Source organism: Symphalangus syndactylus, chromosome 4, assembly GCF_028878055.3.
Source record: "Symphalangus syndactylus isolate Jambi chromosome 4, NHGRI_mSymSyn1-v2.1_pri, whole genome shotgun sequence".
Classification (NCBI taxonomy): Eukaryota; Metazoa; Chordata; class Mammalia; order Primates; family Hylobatidae; genus Symphalangus; species Symphalangus syndactylus.
In genome coordinates this window covers 114,095,793-114,115,257 of record NC_072426.2, presented here as the reverse complement: position 1 = coordinate 114,115,257, position 19,465 = coordinate 114,095,793, and the positions used below count along the sequence as shown (strand labels likewise).

General features: G+C 40.7%; 1 protein-coding gene across 1 annotated transcript in view; it reads left to right on the top strand.

Moving 5' to 3' along the window:
* The window catches only part of TBC1D9 (TBC1 domain family member 9), a 136,433-nt gene extending 117,248 nt beyond the window's left edge, over nt 1-19,185 (top strand). The window contains exons 14-21 of the mRNA XM_055275976.2: nt 692-790; nt 966-1,034; nt 5,893-6,133; nt 11,295-11,360; nt 12,180-12,266; nt 15,584-15,658; nt 15,753-15,856; nt 17,029-19,185. Coding sequence (XP_055131951.1) covers nt 692-790; nt 966-1,034; nt 5,893-6,133; nt 11,295-11,360; nt 12,180-12,266; nt 15,584-15,658; nt 15,753-15,856; nt 17,029-17,751 — 1,464 coding nt within the window. The 3' untranslated portion in view covers nt 17,752-19,185. The remainder of the gene's footprint in view (nt 1-691; nt 791-965; nt 1,035-5,892; nt 6,134-11,294; nt 11,361-12,179; nt 12,267-15,583; nt 15,659-15,752; nt 15,857-17,028) is intronic.
* The last annotated feature ends 280 nt before the right edge of the window (nt 19,186-19,465 follow it).

Below are 19,465 nucleotides of genomic sequence, written 5' to 3'. Positions count from 1 at the left end.
TCTCAGATACTTTTTTGGTTTCCAAATATATTTAACTATTGCAGTCACTGCTTCCATGGGTTAAGCTTCATACTTTAAGCAGGATTTCTTTGTCTTTCTTTTGCATCCCTAAGATATATAAAATCTTACAAATTCTTTCTCTGCCTTCAGATAGAAAGACTGGTTTGGCTTTTGACAACAAACATTTTGGGGGTACTAGGGAGCTTGAAGAGATGGCTAGCTCTCATGCTCTCATCAGGAGACACATAGCATGCATTTCTGGGCCAGATAGACAAATGCTCTTGAACCTACTGGTCAGGAGCAGGGAGCCTCACACAGGGTTGGAGGTTTCTTCCAATCTTCTAGTCTGTTAGCCTTAGACCTTTCCGCTAGTTGAGAAGATTCTTTCTTTGAAGCATTTGTTCATACACAAGCAGCCTTATTTAGCCCTTCTTGACAAACTTGATGACTTAAGGAAAATACATTTGACTCTGAAATTTAATTCAACTGCTGAGCTGCCTGAGAATTTCCAGATATTTATTTCTGATTGCTCGGTGGCTTCGAAACAGTAACTAAAGGTGTACTGTGGGATGCCTGTCATATGAGAAGTCATTTCTTTCATGTGTCAAGAGTGTGTTGCAGGCATTCTGCAGACAGGACATTGTGTGCTGTAAGAGATTTTTTCAGAGACACCAATATTGCTCCTTTACAGAAATTCGGAACTATCCGGGCAGATTTGATTGAACAGATGAGATTCAAACAGAGACTGAAAGTGATCCAGACACTGGAGGATACTACGAAACGCAACGTGGTAAGTCCTTTGAGAAGTAGCAGGCAGCCTTTGTCGTCTTCCTTTTTCACACTCCTGCTGGCTGTGAATTCCTGCCTGACAGAACTGAAAACAATTTGAAAGGGGAAAATTAGAGATTTTCCCAGCATGACACTTTTTGAGTTTGTGAAATTCATTTAGCTTAATATTTTTATAGGTACGAACCATTGTGACAGAAACTTCCTTTACCATTGATGAGCTGGAAGAACTTTATGCTCTTTTCAAGGTGAGTTTCAAAGTAAATTCATGCCCATTCAAAGGAGTAATAATTCAGTTAGTTCTTGATTTTTCTGTTAAATTAAGGGATAATATAAATAGGAAGCTAGAGCTGAGAGTACAAAACTGGGGTACTTAATATGAAAACAAACATTCTTATAACCAATTTAAGTTGATGTTTTAGTTACCTTGCACTCCATATAATATTCCAGTTGTTTACTTGAACCTAAAAAAATAGGTTATTGCTTCATAATACTTATGAAAAACAATAGTGATCAAGTTTAAGTTCTGCTTGAATTCTTGCAAATTGTGATTTCCTTCCTATGTTAAGCTGTAAAAACACCCTTATGTAGTTAGAATAAAGTTGTTTAAATGCCCAAGGAAAAGCATAATTGGTTAAATTTCTGTGATTTTCCTTTTCTAATTCAGTCCCTACCAATCTTTATTTTTATTTTTATTTTCATTTTTGAGATGGAGTCTCGCTCTCACTCTGTTGCCGAGGTACAGCTGGGATTACAGGCACACACCACCACACCTGGCTAACTTTTTCTTTTTTTTTTCTTTTTTTTTTTTTTTTTTTTAGTAGAGATGGGGTTTCACCACGTTGGCCAGACCAGTCTTGAACTCCTGACCTCCGCCTCGACCTCCCAAAGTGCTGGGATTACAGGTGTGAGCCACCACACCTGGCCCCAATCTTGATTCTTAATAAGAAAGTATTATGGTCATAAATAAAGCAAAGTACAATTTTTTCTTTTGAAAAAAATATTTTTGTCATAGGTATCATCAGCATCAGAGGTTAAAATGTGATAGTCAACAGGAAAAAAAGTTTAAAATATGCCTTTTATGCAGGTGCCAATTTCATCACAATTTCTAATTACCATCAGAACTAAATTTGGCTGTTTTGAGAATTGCAAAGATAGTACAGGAGGAAATAGAAACGAACATAAAAGCCAGAGTTGAACACTGGTATTCTACGTCTTACAGTCAGAAAATGTGGTTGCTTAGGACTGCTGCTCTTGCTGATGTCGCCCACTGCCTGTTCGCCACTGGAGGGCACCACCTTTTTATTTATGTTGGTGTTACTAGTGCCTGGTAAAGTGCACTAGTACTAATACTAGAGTCTCTGCCTTCGTAGGTGTTCCAAACGTGTGTGTTGAATTAATAGATAAATTAGTGATCAGTTCTCAATATAACGCAGTCCCTGCATTCTTCTGATGAGGAAACCAAAGCCCAGAAAGATGGAGGCACTCTAGGTGTCTAGGCTGGTTGGTGGTGTGCTTGGTACAGCATGAGCATTATCAACATAGTGGACAGTGGTGCCCCTGCCAGCCTGCATCTGGCATTTGAGGGTGCAGTCTCTGCAGTGTGCCAGCTTATGAATATTTTATTTGTACATGTTAAGCACCTGTCGCTAATTTTTCCACGTAGTGTAAGTTGGCGATCCGTAAGGCAGGAGAAAACAATGATGCGATTGAGATCAGGTTTTTAAGGGATGCTGAGGACCAGAAGAAATCTTCACAGGGCATGGGGGGCAGGGCCAGGATTCTGCAGGGAGCTAAATGGAAGTGGAAGTAGCAGCTGGAGGCAGCAAGAGCATGGACAGGTAAGAGAAAGGACTGTGACAGCAGACAGAGGAGGCCGACTCGGGGAAAGCAAAAGGAGGAGGACCGGGGCTGGCTGTACAGAAGTCCTGGATCTGGAAGTCATTGAAATCACATCTTTTTTTTTTTTTTTTTTTATCTTCTTTGAGATGGAGTCTTGTTCTATCACCCAGGCTGGAGTGCAGTGGCGCGATCTCAGCTCACTGCAGCCTCTGCCTCGCGGGTTCAAGCGATTCTCCTGCCTCAGGCTCCTGAGTAGCTGGGAGTACAGGTGCCTGCCACCACACCCAGCTAATTTTTGTATTTTTAGTAAAGGCGGGGTTTCACCATATTGGCCAGGCTGGTCTCGAACTCCTGACCTTGTGATCTGCCTGCCTTGGCCTCCCAAAGTGCTGGGATTACAGGCATGAGCCACCATGCCCGGCTGAAGCCACATCTTAACCTGGGCACTGCTGTGCTCTCTGGTCTGTGTACCTTCGGATAACAGCCGTGTCATTTGAACCCTGAGGATATGCTGAGGAAAGCATTTTTCTTATACTCAAAACCCTGCCCTAAGGTTTGTTGACAGCACAAGTTCCCCAGCTCTATTGAGGACCCAGAAGAACCTGAGACTTGGTTGGTATCAGGGATGGGACAGAGTCTCTTCTACTAAAGAATCCAATATAAAACTCCAGTTATGGACTCTTTGTGGAATCATTGTACCACTTTAATTGACTTTCATTCATTTTCTCAAACATTTATTGAGTCATCACTATGTGTTAGTCACCCTGCCAGACTTTTTAGTACTTTAAAAAGCCAATTTCTAGAGCCAGGTGCAGTAGCTCACATCTGTAATCCCAGGTACTTGGGAGGCTGAGGTGGGAGGGAGGAGTGCTACAGCCCAGGAGTTGTAGACCAGCCTGGGCAACACAGCAAGACCCATCACTAAAAAATATATATGTTTTACATTAGCCAGGTATGGTGGCACACATTTGTAGCCCAGAGGCTGACGTAGGAGGATCGCTTGAGCCAGGATCATACCACTGCACTCCAGCCTGGGCAACAGAGTGAGACCCTATCTCTTAAATTTTTTTTAAGAAAGCCTATTTCTGGGTATTTTTCTGGAGATACAAAGGAATGATGCAGTCCTCCTCCCAAGGAGCTTACTGCACAGACTTTTGGATAGAACTTGAGGAGAAAAGGTTAGAGAATGCACCCTAAGGCAGATTTCATGGAAAATGTGGTTCAGGGGCCCTTTGCCCTGGTTTCTCTTGAGCTCTTTCCAAATTAGCCCTTCTGTTTCAACCTCTGGGCCCGTAGTCCCCAAATGATGGTCTGTGGGCTCTCAGCAAGGAACAAGGGAGACGATCTGAAGGGCATGTTTTATCCTAATGGTTGTGAGCACCATGAAAGTGCCTGCACCCATGTTCAGGCCAGGTTCAGGGCAACTTGGGGTGCTTAGGAGGAAATGCTTTGGGTAACCTTTGTCAACCGATGTAGCTCAAGTTAAGGGGTTCCCTCCTGGAGTATATCACCAACACCATGCTGCCCACAGAGGGCTGCTGGGCTCCACTCATGCTCATTCAGAGTACAGCTCAACCCAGCAGGCCACTCTGACCTCAGCTTCTGCCTCCCTGCCCCTGACACACCCGCCTCCACCCTGCAGCCAGGAATGCAGTCCCAAAGCCCTGCGGAACTTTGGCACAGTTTCCTTTACTGTCTCAAAGTCGCCTTGCAAAAAACCTGACTGGTTCTGCTCACCACCTCTCCTTCCTGCTCTCTTCCCTACTCCCACTCCTCTTTTTAGCTTTTTCACTACAATTCCCAATAAACAATTGTGAAAAGACATTTATCTTCTTTGCTCCTTTTCTAAGGGAGAGCAAAATAGAAATACAACATACAATTGACTCTCCTCTTTTTCAGAAACCCTAGGGAAAAGAGAAAGATTTTCAAAAGTGCTTTTTTTTTCTTCTTATTTTTTTAAGACAGGGTCTCACTCTGTCGCCCAGGCTACAGTGCAGTGGCACCATCCCGGGTCGCTGCAGACTTGACCTCCTGGGCTCAAGCTATCCTCCCACCTCAGCCTCCCAAGTAGCTAGGACTACAGGCATGTGCCACCATGCCCAGCTACTTTTTAAACTTTTTTTTTTTTCATAGAGACAGGGTCTCAGTATGTTGCCTAGGCTGTTCTCAAATTCCTGGGCTCAAGCGATCCTCCCACCTGGCCTCCCAGAGTGCTGGGATTATAGGAATGAGCCACTGCACGTGACCAAAGGTGTGTTTTTTTTTTTTTCTATTACCATATTTATTCATGCTTATAGTGAAATATTCAGACAATACAATATGGAAAAAGTAAAAATGATGTCCTCCTTTTTATGCTCCTCCTTTCTCCCCCACCTGCCACCCAGAGTTAACTATGAATGCCTGTGTGGGTTTGAGGGTGTTCTTTCAGAACTTTCTAGCGCATGCTTTTTTGTGTGGTCTTCCTAAAAGGAGTGGATATTTCTACCAGAGTCACCATGACCTCATGAATAAAGAGGCTGCCTTTTTTCCAAGGCCAGCAACAGGAAGCCCTTTGCTGGGTCCAGATCTCTATTCTGCTTGCCAGAGTGGTTCCTATGCTGATAATTTTTCTAGAGCTATTTACAGGTGTGTGAAATTGGATGACCACACACTTGTAGGTTGAATACTGTGTGACTGTGATCTTATTTATGTGATTTTGCTGAGCAGGGAAGCAGGGGATTATGTATGATACATGAGACATTAAAGCGGGAATTAAGAAACACAAAATCTCGTCATGATTCTGCTTTAGCTAACTGGTTGTTTGACCTCATATGAGCCACATAAAGTCTGGACTTTACCATTGTCACCTAGAAAACAAGGTGGTCACATTACCTAAATTCCTGTCTTTTTTGAGTAGCATTCTATTTAAGCTAAAAAATGTATTTCTCTTTATGGGAGTTAGTTCTAAAATGTATGCGAGTGTGTGGGTAAAGGGGAAGAGAATGTGGTGGGGGAGAGTTCCCTTTCTTTCTTCACCTACACCCAGTAATTGAAGCAGACCTTCCAGACGTAAACTGCAGAAATGGTTGGCGTGGAGGCGGTGAAGGGCTGGGCAAGTGGAGGTGTGTGTAGAACTAGGAGACCAAGGGGGCCCTGAGGCCACAGCCCTGCCCCAGGGGATGCACACAGATTGACCTAAAGCCCTTTCCAAACTGGAGGATGGGCCTTTTCTTTCTGGTATTTGCTGCAAAAGAGGGTCCCCAGTGATCATCCATTCTTTTTCAGGCAGAGCATCTCACCAGTTGCTACTGGGGTGGGAGCAGCAACGCACTGGACCGGCATGACCCCAGCCTGCCCTACCTGGAACAGTATCGCATTGACTTCGAGCAGTTCAAGGGAATGTTTGCTCTTCTCTTTCCTTGGGCATGTGGAACTCACTCTGACGTTCTGGCCTCCCGCTTGTTCCAGTTATTAGATGAAAATGGAGACTCTTTGATTAACTTCCGGGAGTTTGTCTCTGGGCTAAGTAAGGACATGGTACTATTGCATGGGTTGGGATGGGATGACGGAGCTGTGCCTGGTGTTGCCCATGCTGCCCTCAGGGCTACAGAAGCACAAGGGGAGGTTTGCAAACTGATTATAAAATGTGTTTTTCGTGAACATAGTATATGGATAAATCATTGCCTCTACATCAGACAGCCCTCAACACTAGTTAAAAATACATTATTAGAGAATTCACAAGACAATGAAATGCCAACATAAACACTGAAACCACAGACGAGATAGTTCTACAAGAGACAAATGTTTGGGTTGGTGGATTACTTCTATTTGACAAAAAAAAAAAATAGAATATTTTATTGAATATGTATAATTGCATAAAACATCTATTTCATAATAAATTTTATATGTAATTTCATACTTTCATAAAACATTATGAAATGTTTTTAATAAGGGAGCATCACAGCAGCCCTGCGGCCTAAATGGAAGTCTTTTCTCTCCCTTTTGCTGGGAGGAGGGACCTTCCAGCAGGAGCAGGCCCAGCCTCACCCCACACCTCACCACGGCGTGAGGGCAGCTACCCATCAGCTCCCTGTCTGGCTTGCTCACTGCCCTACATATGACTGCCTTTTTGGACTCTTGTTCTTTTTATAACTGGGCACAAAAGCTTCATGGTAGTGGAGCCTGGCCCACCTGACGTAAGGTTGAGCGTATAGAAGGCATTATGCCAGAATGAGGTAAGAACAATTTTTTTAAAATTCTAATTGTGCTACTCTATGACCTTGGGCCATATGCTTTAAAAAGTACCCAAGGAAAGAGCAAATGTCAGGCATAGAGCCAGCATTTCTAAAGAACGTCTCTAATCTGTAAGAGTTATATCTAGAAGACATAAAGGGCAGAGGAAGCTGATGGTTTTTTAAAAAGGGAAGGGATGTAGGTAAGGTCCGTTGAGGTTAAAACAAAAATTGTATAAAGCACTCATCTATACGCTTAAAAGAGGGGACATGGGAGAACTCACATTTATTTAGAGTGCAGAAACTGTTGTGATACTTTAGAACGTTTACTATATTAATCTAAACAACAGCTCTTAGGTATAATAATGATAGTGACAACTGACATTTATACAGCATTTACTGCATGCCTGGCACTGCCCTAATGCTTTTTATGTGCACAATTCACATGCATTTAATTTGTCTAAGGGCATGCAACTATAAAGTTTGTGTTTGATTCCACATACCCAAGAGGCACAGTTTGTGCTGTTACTCTTATGCTTCATTACCTTCCTGCTTGCTACTATTATCTCCATATTTAGCTAAAGACATAGAAGCTCAGAAAAGTTAAAGTAACTTGTTGGAACATTAGTTTTTAGCAAACCAATAAATATCTGTTATTGAACTGAAATGAGATGCACAGCTAATACATGCTGGACCCAGGATTCAAACAACGGCTCTCTGTCCTGAAAGCTTATCCTTTTCTTACTACTCTGTACTGAGGATAACAAAAGGGCATTTTTTAGGAAGAAGGAGGCAGTATTAATTTTTAATTACACAAGTGATATATAAGTACAGCCTGCTTTTTTAAAAAGTGGCACAAATCAGATAATGCTAAAGACCTCTTTGACGCTATGCTAATCTTTTTTACTTCCAAGGTAATTACTGCTTGTCATATAGGTATCCATCAAAAGAGATATTTAAAAAAAAATACCTTTGGGCAAAAATAAAGAGGAGAAAAAAGAGACAGGTTCTACGTGTAGAAAGTGACAGAAATAAACAAAAATATTTAATTTACTTAAATTCAGTCAACTGCAGTAAGGAGAATACTTTTTAAAATCTTCAAGAAGGAAAAAGGGGCTTGAAGTCCAGCATAGAGAAAACATTGGAAAAGAATATTTAGACTTCAAAATGCAGTTGAGTTCCTGGGCAAAGTAAACTATACCCCAGATTAGTGGGAGAACTCTCAGATGTGGTTGTAGAGCTGTTGTCAGTTACATTGGTCAGTTATACTTATGGAGATGGGAAAGTCAAGCAGAAATGAGAAATTCTGTCTGTGTTTAAAGAAACTAAAGAATGGGCCAGGCCCCGTGGCTCATGGCTGTAATCCCAGCACTTTGGGAGGCTGAGGTGGGTGGATGACTTGAGGTTGGGAGTTCAAGACCATCCTGGCCAACATGGTAAAACCCTGTCTCTACTAAAAATACAAAAATTAGCCAGGCATGATGGCAGGTCCCTATAATCCCAGCTACTCAGGAGGCTGAGATACGAGAATCACTTGAACCCAGGAGGCAGAGGTTGCAGTGAGCAGACATCGTGCCACTGCACTCCAGCCTGGGCGACAGAGCAAGACTCTGTCTCAAACAAACAAAGAAATGAGAGGTTTCTGTCAGAAGCCATAAATTAGCTGTATCTCTTTTTCCAACAGTGTGGCTGAAACTTAGAGTCTATAAACATAGCATAATGAGTCATGATGCAGCCAGTCATTGGATAAATAATTCATTATCAATGGGAAAGGTGAAAGTATATGGAAATTGGTGATTGTGTAACTGGCTGAACATTGCACCCAAGAGTGTGATGAGTAATAAGTTCATTTCAACTGAGAGAGCATTCACTAGTACCCTTGGACCCAGCATTTGGACTCTTTGCAGTTGCATCCTTATTTGCACGATAGAGTTAACCATCAAAACTAAATGAAACAATTCAAGTAAAGTTCTAGAAGTGTGTCTGGCTCAAAAAAATGTCGATTATGATTGTCACTATGATTATTACTCATTCTCCCCTACCGGATTCAGCGGACACCTTGAACTATGAAGGCAGAGAACGCTTACTGAATGGGTGGGGCCACATGAAGGTGGAAGAGATAGCCAAGGGTATGTTAGGTGACAAAAGGAGGTTTTTAAAAATTATGATAGGCGGAATTGTAACTGAACCCAGGTTTGGCTGCTCACCACTCAAAAAACAAACTCAAGAGACGAGAGTTTCTTGGGTGGGAAGAAAAGCAGGTTTATTCTGACAGCCAGCAAATCGCGAAAATGGCAGACTAGCATCCTAAATTACCATCTTATTTCAGTACAGATTTTAGGCTCTTTTTGTGTTAAGGGCGGGGGAATGAGAAGCAGTTGGGATCAAGAGGTGACAGACAACGCAGACATCTGGGCACCAGCAGGGGTCCGAGAAGGTTGGGAACTTCTTTGTCTTCAGTCAGGTTATAATGCTACCATGAATCTTTAACAAAACAGTTTTTTGCATACTTCTCCTTCAATTTCAGAGTTAATTTTTAAAACTACATGATTGCTGTTTTTGCATATTAGTGCTCTAAAATTATCCTAGCCTACATGCAGGTAAAGGTCCCTTAAACAAAACTTGAATTAGTTATGTTAGTTCTTTTGCTGTTTCACTGTTACAAAATGATCGGTGAAAAAAAAAAATTGATAAGGATAAATATAAGTTCTTTTAAAGAAATAATTGTTAAAGAACTAGGTAGGATGTCTGCATGTAGTATAATAGTGGTTTCCAGCATGGAATCTAGAGTCAGACAAATCCTGGACCTGTCACTTATGACCTTGAACAAATTACTTAACCTCAATAAGCCCAATTTTTCTTATCTGTAAAATAGGAGTAATAATTGTGCCCATTTTATAGAATTGTTATGAGATATAAGTGGGATTATACATATGAAGTAATTGGCACAGGGCTTAACACAGAGTGGATGGTTAACGTCTGTCATTATTTTCATGATTAGTTTTATTAATCATGCAAACATCTGGGAGTTTAGTTAACCATGTGATCATCAAGAAACTCCACTGTGAGAGTGTGAACACTTGAATTCACACTTAGGCTAGAGTCAGGAACAGTTCCTCTATTTCCTGGAGTGGCCAAGAGGCTTCTGAACTCATTCCAGAGGGATATTGATTGAGAAATTAATGCATAAGGTAGATGTGGATAATAATAGGGAAGGATATGCAAATCACATCATATGAAAAAATTGAAAAAAATGGAAAGATCTAATCTGAGAAGATAAAGTTGCCCCAAAAAGATAAGCTTGAGGAAGACAGGACAGCCGTTCTTAAAATCTGAAGGATTGTTTTGTGGAAGAGTTGAGACACCCATTCTGTTTTGCTTTAAAGAGTGGAATAAGACAAAGAGGAGTAGTTCTAAACCATTTTTGAGTCACGGACTCTTTGAGATCTGATAAAGACTGTGGACATTTTCTTTCCCCAAAGTAACATATGCACATAAATAAAATTTTGCACTTCGAGAGGTTCACGGACTTCATAAAGTTGAGACTACAGGTTTTAAGGGTGATTAGACTAAAAATTACAGGAGAACTTTCAGCATTTAAAGAATACAGCTTGGAATGAAATGCCTCTGGTTGTATTGAGTTCCCCATCTTTGAGAATGTTTCAGCAGATGCTGGAGTCCTGTCTCACAGGGGTGTGTGAGAGGAGATCCTACATTAAGTGGAAGGTCAGACAGGATAACCCGTAAGGTCCCTTCCAACCCAGATTCTATGATTCCTATTTTTCTTCTTTTTCCAAATCTCATTTATCCTTAGGTGCTCTGAGAATAAATATTTACAAAGGATTTTCTGGTTCTAGCAATAAGTATGGACTTTGAGGGGAAAAGCAACAGGATTCTTCTGATTGAAGCTATGGTGATATAATGACCACTAGGTTCGGATAAATTAAGGAAATAGGAGCTCAAAAAACAATTGAAAAGGATTTCTAGAATGAGTAATTTGAAGTGATATCAAAACATATCTTAAAATTATTTCTGAACTCTAATAGTTATTTAAGATGTTGTGCCCCAATCACATGACCTTTCTCATTAATAAAGCTAGTTTGTTAGGTACCAGGCACTATTCTAGGTGCTTTATATGTTTTAACATTGTTCGTTCTGACATTTCGTGGAGTCCTGACATCAAGATCACTGGTAGAATCTTCTAGTATCATCTCACCTTACAGAGGGGAAACCGAGGTACAGAGAGTTTAACTCTCCCAAGAGTACGTAGTACATGCAGAGGATTTGAAACCAACCATCCTGGTTCCTGAGCTCTTAACCCAAACAGGTCCTGGCCTTTTGCCACACAATGTCTTGGTTGGAATGTGTATGAAGTAGACTTTTTAGAGGAACACTAGGCCTGGAGTTTATTAGCACATGTGATGCATTTCACATTGGTACTTATGTGACTTCTAGGTGCTGCATGCCATGGGGACCTCACAGAGAAGCTCAAACTCCTGTACAAAATGCATGTCTTGCCTGGTGAGTGAGCTACATGGAGAAGCACATGTGTCTGTAACCATGACCTGGCTTGAAGTCTCTTTTTTAGATGTAACCTGATCGTCCTCTTTTTGATATACACCATCATTCGTGAGTCACTAAGAACTAACTGAACAATGACAATTTCCATAAGTTCTTGAATCAGCATGCACTTGATTGTATGGTCATTTACCTGTGTGAAGAGTGAGTTGTAACAGAAAAGAGCAGGCAGGCATCTGCAAGAGAAAGAATAAATAGCACTTGGTAACACCTGGGATACAAGGATTGTGAGTGAGAAAAGGAGCATAGGAACATTGACAGGAGCAAGTGGGGAAAATGGTGAGGTTTTGAGTTCAATTTTAAACAAGGTTGGTACCGGTTGGGATCTATCTAGCAAATACTTTTAAAAATGAGATGAGATTGGCACGAACAATAGAAGTAGGATAAAACTAGATTTGGGAATTCTCTTTATAGCATACAGTTTCCTAAAATTTTGTTGATAAAGCATTATTCCATACAACTGGGAAAATTCTCCATACCACAGAAAATATGAAGGAACACTTTGGTGTGGGGTTGTTAAAAGGGAAGACGGAGTTAGAAAGGGAGTGACCGCCTCCACTAAGGTTTAGAGACAGTAGCCACTCAAGGCTCCTCAGTGATGTGACCACTAAGGTTTAGAGGCAGTAGGCACTCAAGGCCCCATCCTACCTTTGTAACTTCAGCTTTTTATCCCCACTTATGTCATTTTATTTAATAATTAAGCATACTTTCACTGGATCATGGCCCTACCAATATGATAATTATGTTTCCTCCCCTCCCTAGAGCCATCCTCTGATCAAGATGAACCAGATTCTGCTTTTGAAGCAACTCAGTACTTCTTCGAAGATATCACCCCAGAATGTACACATGGTAAGTGACTTTTCTCACCAAAGATACTATATTTGTTTTCTACGGAGCCCTCCATTGTTGGAAAAAGACTTGCCTCCAAAGGCAGTCAATCAAAGAAGTATGTAAATATGGTTGCCTTAATTGGTTACTTTCCTTTCCAATTTTTGGGATTAGGCAACTATTGGGCAGCAGGTACTTCAGCCCACTGAAGGAACCGTGTACATTGTTTCCCAGTAGATTAGGAAACTTGTGTCCTGTACTTTGCTGCCCTCTTTCTGCTAGGATCAGCCTCATTAGTAATATCCTGTTAGGCAGCCATCCGGAATTGGAACTAGCATTTCTGTCAGAAAGCATTCTCTTATATCTGTGTTTGCTCTATAGCAGAAGTTGGCAAACTATGGCCCGTGGGCCAAATCCAGCCCACCACCTATTTTTTACAGCCTGTGAACTAAGAATGGTTTTTTACATTTTTAAATGGTTTTTAAAAATCAAAAGTAAAATATTTTTGCCACATGAAAAGTATATGAAATAGAAACTTCAGTGCCTATAAATAGTTTTGTTGGAAGACAGCCAAGCTCATTTATATATGTATTGCCTATGGCTGTTTTTGTGCTGAGAATTGAGTGGCTAAAACAGAGACAGTATCACCTACAAAGCTTAAAATATTCATTGTCTGGTCCTTTACAAAAGACATATGCTGACCCCTGCTCTCTGTGGATGATAGGTCTACAAAGATGTGATTCAACTCATATATGTCTCCAAATTTATATATTAATTCATATACTGTTTTGTCTTACATTAATCTAGCATTCTCTTTTGGCTTGCTACTGCAGTAAGTTACTCACCTTCTAATTCATCATTAGGTCAACTTTATCAACTTACCCAAGTCCAAAAGTAAATGTAGGTTTCTCCTGGGTTCTTTTGCCTCTTAAGTTTTGCCATCCCCAAATAAGCACAATATAGACCTGCTTTTGGGCCGTAAACACCAAAGTGATTTCTGTAGAGGGAGTGAGCCAGGCTCAGTCTTATGACTGGCAACACAAGTTGAGGGTAGGAGCTTTGGACAGAACACTAGCTATGTATAGTGTTGTCTAGGTGAGTGCAGCCAGGTTCCTATGTGAGCCTCAGTTTCCTTTTGTGGAGAATGGAGATGATAGCTCATATTGGGTGTAATTAGGACCTAATAAGAGAATGTAATAAGACATTTTGCATAGTGCCTTAGTGCATCCTACATATTCTTAATATTATGTATTGAAAGTAATGGCAAAAACCACAATTACTTTTCACCAACCTAATATCATCAGCAGTCACATTCTGGCTACAAAATGTTCTCCACACATTTCTTAGTAGACATTCATCTCAGAAAGGGATTCTCTTGCTTTAGAAATGCTTCAGAAATGATCGCATGCCAATAGCATGTAATATCCTTGAAAGATGCTTTTTGAAGAAGGTTTTCAAATGCCAAAGGTGCTATTGCTTTGCATGGAAATGTTTCAGGTACAGGTAAAATAAGTAAGCCAAAGCTGTCTTAGAATCTTACCATATAAAGATAACTAATAATTAACCTTGAAATATTTCAGTTTTTTATTCAAATTATACACATACACACACACCACAGACACATGTATATAAAACTGGGATCAAACTACCTATACAGTTTTGTATCCTGCTTTTTTTTTACTTGAAATCCAGTGAGAATATTACTTTGTCATTAAAATTTCTTTGAAAACATGTTTTTTAAATGGCTATATAGCATCCATTGCATGGACTTACCATACATTAAATATTTTTTAAATATCCACTTGTTTCCTACATCATTTTCAACATTAAGAGGGGAGGAATTTCCCAACAATACGTAGTACACTTTCCTCACTGTGTCTTAAAAGCTGCTGAGATTAATTTGACACATAATACAGTAAAGGCCATATGTCTGGCTGACCAGCCAGCTTTGGGTGGTTGAAGAAGTGCTGGAATGCACCCTAACAGCTGTCAAACTGCATGGGAAACTGAGGGCATTGTACACCTCTCTATTTTGAAGTCCCTATGTGCCCCATAATGTCTTGTTTTAAGAAGACAAAACAGTTATAAGTGTGTTCCTTAAAAGACATATTTTTGAAGTACCAAATTATAAATCTGAAGTCGTTTTATAGCATGTAACTTTTTTTTTTTTTTCTTTTTTTGAGATGGAGTCTTGGTCTGTCACCCAGGCTGGAGTGCAGTGGCGTCATCTCGGCTCACTGCAAGCTCCGCCTCCCGGGTTCACGCCATTCTCCTGCCTCAGCCTCTCCAAGTAGCTGGGACTACAGGCGCCCACCACCATGCCCGGCTAATTTTTTGTATTTTTAGTAGAGACGGGGTTTCACTGTGGTCTTGATCTCCTGACCTCGTGATCCGCCCGCCTCGGCCTCCCAAAGTGCTGGGATTACAAGCATGAGCCACCACGCCCGGCACGTAACATTTTAGCAAAAAAAATTTTTTCTCTCTTCTACCAACATAGATTTTAACTTCCTTGAAAGAGTGAGTTCTTGATCTTTTGCAGGGCCTGGCAAAAAAAATCAGTCTCATATATGCAAAGTTAAATGATAATGTAGAAAAGACAGGAGAGAAATCAACATTCATTTGGGCAAGCACTACCATTTTTTAAGTACTAAAAGCTACGTGGCATCATCCCATTAATTTTTTTTTTTTTTTTCTTGAGATGGAATTTTGCTCTAGTTGCCCAGGCTGGAGTGCAATGGCACCATCTCAGCCCACTGCAACCTTTGCCTCCTGGGTTTAAGCAATTCTCCTGCCTCAGTCTCCCGAGTATCTGGGATTACAGGCACGTGCCACCACATCTGGCTAATTTTTCTATTTTTAGTAGAAACAGGGTTTCACCATGTTGACCAGGATGGTCTCGAACCCCTGACTTCAAGTGATCTGCTCACCTCGGCCTTCCGAAGTGCTGGGATTACAGGCATGAGCCACGGTGCTTGACCCTCCATTTTATTGTACACTGAACCCCAGTTGTGAGAAAGAATTCTGCGGAGGTCCTTTACCTGGAGATAGTGTTGTCAGATAAGTAATGGGACACATAGTAAAATTTGAATCTCAGATACAAAATAATTTTCTTAGTATAAGTATGTCCCCTCTAATGTCAGAGTTATACATGTCCCCCCCAAAAATTGTTGTTTATCTGAAATTGAAATTTAACTGAATGTCTTATTTTGTTTTGAGGAGTTTGTTTGCTAAATCAGGCAACCCTACCTAGAGAGTCTTCTATTTTCCACTACAAATGCTAATTCCATGGTCATATTATATAACATTCTACTTTTTTCTTCTGAATTATTTCTTGGTAGTTGTTGGATTGGATAGCAGAAGCAAACAGGGTGCAGATGATGGCTTCGTTACAGTGAGCCTAAAGCCGGACAAAGGTACAGATATTCTCTTCTATATGTTTACCCTCTTGCTGGTTGTACACTTGTTTTTTGGCCTGTAAGCACTTACTTCTTGATGTTTGGGTTGTAGGAAAGAGAGCAAATTCCCAAGAAAATCGTAATTATTTGAGACTGTGGACTCCAGAAAATAAATCTAAGTCAAAGAATGCAAAGGATTTACCCAAACTAAATCAGGTAAGTGCTTAAAGTTCAAATCATTCACTTCAAACCTGGACACTCTTTTTTCTATGACTGAGAGGGCCCATTAATTAGTATCTGTTTGGACCTATTTTGTGCATGTATTTATGCATCAAAAATATGCTCCATTGTGAGAAAATGACTTCCTCAGAGGAAATGTGAACCACAACATATTCCATTTTGAGAGTAAATGCATCTTATTCCAATCATTAAAAATCCCCTCAGATACTCGAAAGACAAATACATTGCTGTTTTCGGATCACCGTGCTTAGCTATAAAGGTGTCTGCACATTTTCCTTAAAAACCTGGTGAAATGAGGAAGAAAAAAATAATATAAATAATTATAGGCTGAAAATGCTAAGTTTTGTAATTGAAGAACAGAAGTCATCTGGGTGGAGACTGAAAGCATTACTTCTGTCCAGGGAGATGGGGCATGTGTCATGGGAGGAGGGATTGGAGCTAACCTTGGAAAAATTGAGGTGCATGCTAAAGTGTGTAGACATGAAAAGAGATGAGTCTCAGATTTCCTTAAGATGTTTCAAAAAGGAAAAAGAGAACAAGAAAAAAGTTACTGAGACAAATGTATGACATAGTCCTTCTTGACTCTAGGTGAGCTGTACATGGATGTTTACTTTTTCATTCCAACTTACATAGATGTTTGAAAATTTTCAAATTAAAAAAATGGGAAAATAAGCCGGGTGTGGTGGCTCACACCTGTAATTCCAGCACTTTGGGAGGCCAAGGCAGGAGGATCACTTGGGAGGCCAAGGCAGGAGGATCACTTAGCCCAGGAGTATAAGACCAGCCTCGGTAAAATGGCGAAACCCTATCTCTACAAAAAACGCAAAGATTAGCGGAGCATAGTGGTGTGTGCCTGGGGGGGCTGAGGTGGGAGGATCACGTGAGCCCAGGAGGTTGAGGCTGCAGTGAACTGTGATTGCACCACTGCATTCCAGCCTGGGCGACAAAGACAGACCCTGTCTCAAAAAGAAATAAAAATTAGAAATGGAAACATCAATAAGAGACTTTAAACATGTCCATCCAGCCTAGGCGGAGGACTTTCCAGGGATCTTTAAGTATTCCCATTTAAATGGCTTTATAGTCCACTTCAGTGCTGCCTCTCTGCTCCCCCAAGATTTCACATTGTGTTTTTCCAAATCGCTTTTCAGGGGCAGTTCATTGAACTGTGTAAGACAATGTATAACATGTTCAACGAAGACCCCAATGAGCAGGAGCTGTACCATGCCACGGCAGCAGTGACCAGCCTCCTGCTGGAGATTGGGGAGGTCGGCAAGCTGTTCGTGGCCCCGCCTGCAAAGGAGGGCGGGAGCGGAGGCAGTGGGCCGTCCTGCCACCAGGGCATCCCAGGCGTGCTCTTCCCCAAGAAAGGGCCAGGCCAGCCTTACGTGGTGGAGTCTGTTGAGCCCCTGCCGGCCAGCCTGGCACCCGACAGCGAGGAACACTCCCTTGGAGGACAAATGGAGGACATCAAGCTGGAGGACTCCTCGCCCCGGGACAACGGGGCCTGCTCCTCCATGCTGATCTCTGACGACGACACCAAGGACGACAGCTCCATGTCCTCGTACTCGGTGCTGAGTGCCGGCTCCCATGAGGAGGACAAGCTGCACTGCGAGGACATCGGAGAGGACACGGTCCTGGTGCGGAGCGGCCAGGGCACGGCGGCACTGCCCCGGAGCACCAGCCTGGACCGGGACTGGGCCATCACCTTCGAGCAGTTCCTGGCCTCCCTCTTAACTGAGCCTGCCCTGGTCAAGTACTTTGACAAGCCCGTGTGCATGATGGCCAGGATTACCAGTGCAAAAAACATCCGGATGATGGGCAAGCCCCTCACCTCCGCCAGTGACTATGAAATCTCGGCCATGTCCGGCTGACACGGGCGCCTTCCCAGGGGAGTGGGAGGAGAGGGAGGGGAGGGACTTTTTATGTTCTTCTGTGTTGAGTTTTTTTTTCTTTCTTTCTTTCTTTCTTTCTTTTAAATTAAATATTTATTAGTACCTGGCTTGAAGCCTAGTGTTTTCATAATGTAATTCAATGAAAACTGTTGGAGAAATATTTAAACACCTCAATGTAGGTACAGTACACTCTTGTTGCGGGGAGGGGATTTACCAGAATACAGTTTATTTCGTGAATTCTAAAAAACAAAAAGATGAATCTGTCAGTGATATGTGTGTATTATAACTTATTAATCTTGCTGTTGAGCTGTATACATGGTTTAAAAAATAGTACTGTTTAATGCTAAGTAAGGCAGCAGTCATTTGTGTATTCAGGCTTTTTAAATAAAATTAGAGCTGTAAGGAAAATGAAAAGCCACAAAAGCAAGACTGTTCTTAAATGGAAGGCATCGTCAGCGAGGGCAAATCCTATACCACTTTAGGAAGTATTAAAAATATTTTTAAGATTTCAAACATATTTCATAAAAGTCCTCTATTCAAAATCATATTCCACAGATGTTCCTCTTCAAAGGGAAAACATTTGGGGTTCTAAACAGTTAAGAAAGTAAGTGATTTTTACATGATTCCAGAATAACACTTGTATTTGACCAATTTAGACAGATACCAGACCAATTTTGCATTTAAGAAATTGTTCTGATTATTTACGTCAACTCATTAGAATTCATTGAAAAGTAACAGTCTTTTGTCACAGAGAATCTGAAAGTAGCAGCAAAGACAGAGGGCTCATGACAGAGGTTTTTGCTTTTGCTTTGCTTTTGTTTTTGAAAGAGTAAAAGTACTGACACTTCTGATACTGGATGTTTAGCTTCTTACTGCAAAAAAAAGCATAAGTAAAACAGTCAACTTTACCATTTCCGTATTCTCCATAGATTTAAGAAATTTATACCACATATAGCATATGACCATCTTTCCATCAAATCAATGTAGAGATAATGTAAACTGAAAAAAAAATCTGCAAGATAATGTAAATGAATGTTTTAAAAACAGAACTTGTCACTTTATATAAAAGAATAGTATGCTCTATTTCCTGAATGGATGTGGAAATGAAAACTAGCGCACCTGCACTTTGAATTCTTGCTTCTTTTTTATTACTGTTATGATTTTGCTTTTTACAGATGTTGGACGATTTTTTCTTCTGATTGTTGAATTCATAATCATGGTCTTATTTCCTTTGCTTCTTTGGAATATTTCTTTCAACACATTCCTTTATTTTATTATACATTGTGTCCTTGTTTCAGCTATTGCTGCTGTTGTTTTTTATTCTGTTTACAGGATGATTTTTAAACTGTCAAATGAAGTAGTGCTAACCTCAAATAGGCTAAATGTGAACAAATAAAATACATCAAATACTCAGATACAGCTTTTTATCTTTGTGCTTGAGTTCCTGCCTGAGGCAATGACATTATTCTTTTGACAACTTTTGCAGGGGAAATTGTATCAGGCAACCATTTTGATTAAGTAAATAAATTTTATAGGCAAACATATAGAGAGAAATACAATTTGTAGTATATCAATGACTATATTTAAAATAAGGAATACAATTGTTATCAATTATCTAACTTAAAATGCTTATCCCTAATGATCAGTGATATTGAGCTTTTTAAAATATGCTTGTTGGTTGCATGTCTGTCTT